The sequence below is a fragment of the Lolium perenne genome, chromosome 3 (assembly GCF_019359855.2).
Source record: "Lolium perenne isolate Kyuss_39 chromosome 3, Kyuss_2.0, whole genome shotgun sequence".
Classification (NCBI taxonomy): domain Eukaryota; kingdom Viridiplantae; phylum Streptophyta; class Magnoliopsida; order Poales; family Poaceae; genus Lolium; species Lolium perenne.
The window spans coordinates 145,106,471-145,111,956 of record NC_067246.2 but is presented as its reverse complement, the minus strand read 5'-3'; the positions used below and the strand labels follow the sequence as shown (position 1 = coordinate 145,111,956).

The window sequence follows — 5,486 nt, the reverse complement described above, 5'->3', positions numbered from 1 at the left end:
CCAAGATGAATGAGATCATATCCCGCAGCCAAAGTGCTTTCATCAAGAATAAAACTATCCATGACAACTTCATGTACGTCAGAAACACGGCCCGGAAGCTTCACTGCAGCAAAACGCCATCCCTTCTCATCAAGCTGGACATCGCCAAGGCTTTTGATTATGTTTGATGGGATTACATGCTTGACCTCCTACATCTCCTTGTGTTCCCGTAGAGATGGCGTGCTCTTATAACTAGTTTGTTCTCCACGGCCTCCTCCAGGGTGCTTCTCAATGGGATTCCGGGAAAGAGCATCTCTCATGGATGCGGCCTCAGACAAGGAGACCCCCTCTCGCCTCTTTTGTTTGATATTGCCCTTGACCCGCTTCAGGAAATTTTGGATGAGGCTACAAACTCCGGGCTTCTTCATGCTATGTCAGGCGGTTTAGAGGGTCCCCGGGTCTCTCTTTATGCGGATGACGCGGCCATCTTCTTGAGTCCTACAGAACATGATTTATCGGGGCTTGCCAATATCCTTCGCCAGTTTGGAGAGGTCACGGGCATGGTGACTAACGTCATGAAAAGTTCCATTGCCACTATCCAATGTGCAAATATGGATCTGTCGGAAATCCTGACGAACTTCCCAGCGGCGATGGCCTCTTTCCCCATAGAATATTTGGGTTTGCCTCTTTCCCTTGGACGGCTCAAGAGGGCCGATCTTCAGCCATACATTGACAAAGCGGTGGCGCGTCTGAACCCTTGGAAAGGCAGGTTCCTTAACCGTGCTGGCTGTACCGCTCTTGTTAAATTGGTGCTTTCTTCTATGCCTATTTTCATGTTGACGGCCCTAAAGGCAGACAAGAGCATCTTAAGGCTTTCGCGAAAATTAGCCGTGGCATGCTATGGGCCTGCAAGGAGGTGGTTAGTGGGGGGAAATGCAAGGTCAACTGGCAAAAAGTTTGTCGCCCCAAGGAGGTAGGTGGTCTTGGAATCCTAGACTTGGAAAAAATCTCTCGTGCCCTGAGGCTTCGATGGCTTTGGTATGTATGGACGGCACCGGAAAAACCTTGGGTTGGCTCGAAAACGCCTAATGACGCCTCTGATCTGGATCTCTTCAACGCTGCAACGTGGGTCACCATAGGCGATGGAGAAAAAGCCTCCCTTCTGGTCTTCTTCCTGGCTTAACGACGCCCCACCTAAGGACCTCGCTCCTCTGATTTTTTTGGCATCCAAAGGGAAGAATCGGACCGTGCGAGATGCCCTTGATAATCGGAATTGGGTGGTTGACATTGTGGTTCAGGCATTCACCGTGGACCATATGGAGCAATATATCCGCCTCTGGGAGCTTGTCTCGAACATCAATCTAACTCCTGGCACTGATGACTCCATCGTCTGGATACTGACTCCCAATGGTTGTTATTCGGCCAAATCCGCCTACAAGTCTAAGTTCATGGCGGTTTTACCCTGCCCTTTCGGCAACATCGTCTGGAAGACTTGGGCTCCCCCGAGTCGTTTCTTCCACTACTAGAAAAACAGCTATCAGTGGCGCACCACTTTTAGTTACGCCACTGCTAATAGGTACCAGTGGCGCACCACTAGTGCGCTATTGATATTGCACATAGCAGTGGCACACTAGATAACAAGCGAGCGGTGCGCCACTAGGATTCTTAAAAGTGCGCCACACATACAAACGTAGGGTGCGCCAGTGAAATCATGCACCGTGCGCCACTACTAGTTTGAGAAAAAAAATAAAATAAAAAGAACAGTAGCTCGGTCAGAGCTCTGGTGATGTGTTCCTGTCTCGCCTTGTATCTTGTATGCCGGAAGAAAACGAAATACTCAACATTTATTACATAACTAAAAATACAACCAGCCTGTAACTTTGCTACTAAAATCCTAAAAGAAAAGCAAAAACCGCAATCAGGTCCCTGCTCTACAGGGACGCAGCATGCCAGGTTCCTGACGTGTATGTCGCCGCCGGAAGGAGGCATCGACGGCGGAGGGAGGCGTCGACGGCCGCCGGCGGAGGGAGGCGTCGACGGCCGCCGGCGGAGGGAGGCGTCGACGGCCGCCAGAGGCGTACACCTGGACGCACTCACGGGCGCAACCAGCCGCAGCGAGGACGCGATGGCGCGGAGGTACGCGACGGCGCTCACCTCGCTCTCCATCGACCTCCCTGTCGTGGACAAGGACGACGCTGTCTCGCGACGGATCGATCTCCTCCGTGAGCGCCTGGATCTCGAGGTCGAAGGCGCGGGGCGGCGACGAGGCGACGGATGTGGAGGACGAACGAGCGAGGTGGCCGTCCAGAGATGTGGGGAAAAGCTGAGTCGCGACGCGTGATTTGCAGGAGGGATGCGTGCGTGATTTGCTGCAGACGGTGGAGAGGCGGATCGAGAATGCGTTCTGTGGGTAGAAAAATTGGTGTTTGCCCAACCTTCTGATACCAAGCGCGGGTCTAGCGATATGATTGGTCCAAATTAGTTTTGTGGGTCCAGCAAATCCGTGACCACGTGCCCCGAGTCAACAAAAGCGGTGCCATCCGTGTCCAAGTTGCTGTGCTGAAAACGTGAGATAAGTTTTAGACGTAGAGAAAAAAAAATTCTGGTAGTTGCGTCTGGCTGCCACTGGCGCACTGCCTAGAAGTGCTCTATTCATACCACACTCCGAACATGGCAGTGGCGCACCGCCAAATACGTGCGCCATTGCTGTCACATATACCAATGGAGCACCAATAAAAGGTGCGCCACTACTAACTTGGGAAGGGAGATGGGATCTGGTCACCCTTTAGTGATGGCGCACCACTTAAGCAGTGCGTCACTGCTATATTTTTACCAGTGGAGCACCATTTTTCGGTGCGCCACTGCTAACTAGTAGTGGCGCACTACTTTTGAGGTGCTCCACTGGCACCCTTCTTACGGCTAGACCTTTTCCTAGTAGTGTTCGGCTGGCTTGCCATCCAAAATCTCCTATGGACCGCTGATCGTCTTGCCAAAAGAGGCTAGCCGCACCCTCCTACTTGCCAACTTTGTAGATGTTGCCCGGAAACGGCCCGCACCTCCTTTTTGAGTGTCGCTTCTCCAAGAGAATATGGAATGCAGCGGCTTCGTGGCTATCTTGCCCGGACCTTATCCGCTGTCTCGGCACAGGAAGACCTGGCAAGCTATCGCCAGAACCCCTACCTCCTCTACCAAGGGTCTACGGACTGCAATCGTGCTGATCGCCTGGGAGATTTGGAAGGACCGAAACGAGCGTTTTTTCAACAATAAATCCTCCTTACCCTCGGAGATCATGCTCAGGTTCAGGGAGGAGGGCAAGGACTGGATCCTTGCTGGTGCAAAAGGTCTAGCAGAGCTTGTGGGCTGACTGCGTTGTAGTGTTTTTCTCCTTCGGGGGAGGGGGGGGGATCCCCTTGTTTGCTTCTCCTATATTAATATAAGTCAAAAGCTTTTTTGCCCATTTTTTTAAAAAAATATTGAGGACAACTTGCACCTCTATTTTCTTCTTTGATTGGTGTACATATAACCACTGTTCAAAAACTAGGCCGATTCAACGATTACTAGGCCGATTAATCGCTACTAGGGGTCTGACCGTGTCGATTACCATTAATCTCTTGCGTTAGTCCTTTAGCCTGATTAATCGTACCGGAAGTCCGATTACTAGGTATGTTCCCGATTAACTACTGCACTTGGTAAAAAAAGTTACAAACTTTTCAATGCATATAGCTAGTACAAGCGCTACCCCTCCCCAATAAAGTAGGTTTTGCAAAGCTCCCGCTTGATTGCAGCCTCCAACATCTCGAATTCTGTTGTCGCCAACTAGTTCCTTACCCTTTCAGACCAGTTACTCTCAGTTGCCTAGATACAAGAGCTTGACCACCTTGAATAGCTCGTGCAGGAGCTCAAGGGCGCCTTCAATAGGTTAGGTGGTTGAGGTGTAAGAGGGTTCGTACCCTAGGTAGGTAGTGGGAGAAGATAAACTTCAGAGGTGAGAGGATAAGAAGTGGAAAGAAACGCAGCTTCGACTAGTGGATCCTGATTCACTCGTGACCTTGAAGATTGGGTCACTGTGGAGAAGCATACATGTTTTTTCTAGGATTTTAGGCTAGAGAAAAGTAGGGCCAGACATATAGAGGCTCATATACTATTATTTTTCTTATATAAAATGTTTTTTACGTGCTAATTTGTGTAGGTTACACTGATTAATAGCCGACCGATTAAATCAGTTAATCGTCCGAATTCCGATTAATCGCTACTCCCAAGCCGACCGAGCAGTTAACGATTACCGATTTCCTTACCATTGCATATAACAATAGGTATATAAGCTTAGTTCCTCCATGTAAGTTGTAACATCGAAAGAATATCTTTGACCTGTTACAGCGTATAATTTCTCTCATATATAGATCTAATGTACCCCCTCGACTCAAATAATTCGTTCAATTTTGTCTAGATACATAAGCATATAGACGTATTTTAGTTATAGATGCACCGTACCTAGAAAAAATCGAGCAAGTTATTTGTGACCGAGGGATACCACATACCATAGGCATGTTAAGAGTGTGGACCACCGCTGCTCAGTCGATGCGCCCACAAGCGCACTAACATTGTGCTTGCATTCCATGGTTTGCACATCGTTCATGCCCTGACCTGCAATTTGCAATCTTCTCCTTTTACATGTACTACGTCTTGCAAGTTGTAGACCTGCTATAGAGGGGATTTTCCCTCCACAGCAAGAACAGGAGCAGCTCCACCAAAGGTTGAATATGGCCCGCATATATGGACAGAGATTTGGTGCACATGGGCACCAGTGATCTCGTTTTTAAAAAAAATTAAAAATAATAGTTTTGAGTTGTAAAAAATTCTGCAAAAAAATCCACACATAGTCAATGATGTATCCCACAAAAGGGCAGAAAATCAATTTCAAATACTTAATATTTTGAGATACACAAAAATGACAAAATTGTGGATTTGAGTAGTCATTTTCAAATCTCCAAAACATATCAGAATTTGTCATTTTTTTCCAGGTCAAAATAAAAAGAATTTCGGATTGGAATTTTCCATGATTGTGGGATGTATCAATGGTAATCTACATAATTATTTTCATGATTTTTGATAACTTGTAAAAATATTTTTAATTTATTTTAACTGAGCGAGAGCACTGGAGCTCGTGAGCTAAAATCACTTTTCGCCGCATATATAGCCAATAAAACAAAATAAAAACAAAGTAGCAGGGAGTGGCTAGGAACAAATTCGGAGGTATAATGGTATATACACACACACGTGAAATTGAGCCATGTTCAGGTTTCCATCTTGTCATCAGGCTCGATATACTATCTGAGTATTCCAGGCATGTTCCAACGGGCGGCTGCGCGATGATATACCTGGAGGGTGGGGCCCCAGCTTCACTCATTCCAGGCATCCTTGTGCGTGTGGGCGTCGTCTCACTGCCGTGCGCCGCCGGCCACTCCACAGCTAGCTATAAATAGGCGCGCGTCCGCGACTTATCATCG

General features: G+C 47.9%; 1 protein-coding gene across 1 annotated transcript; it reads left to right on the top strand.

Annotated features, from left to right (window-relative positions):
• The first annotated feature begins 1,121 nt into the window (after window positions 1-1,121).
• LOC139838015 (uncharacterized) lies at window positions 1,122-1,505 on the top strand. Its single transcript, XM_071827367.1, has one exon. It carries the CDS (start codon window positions 1,122-1,124, stop codon window positions 1,503-1,505), a length of 384 nt encoding a protein of 127 aa, XP_071683468.1.
• The last annotated feature ends 3,981 nt before the right edge of the window (window positions 1,506-5,486 follow it).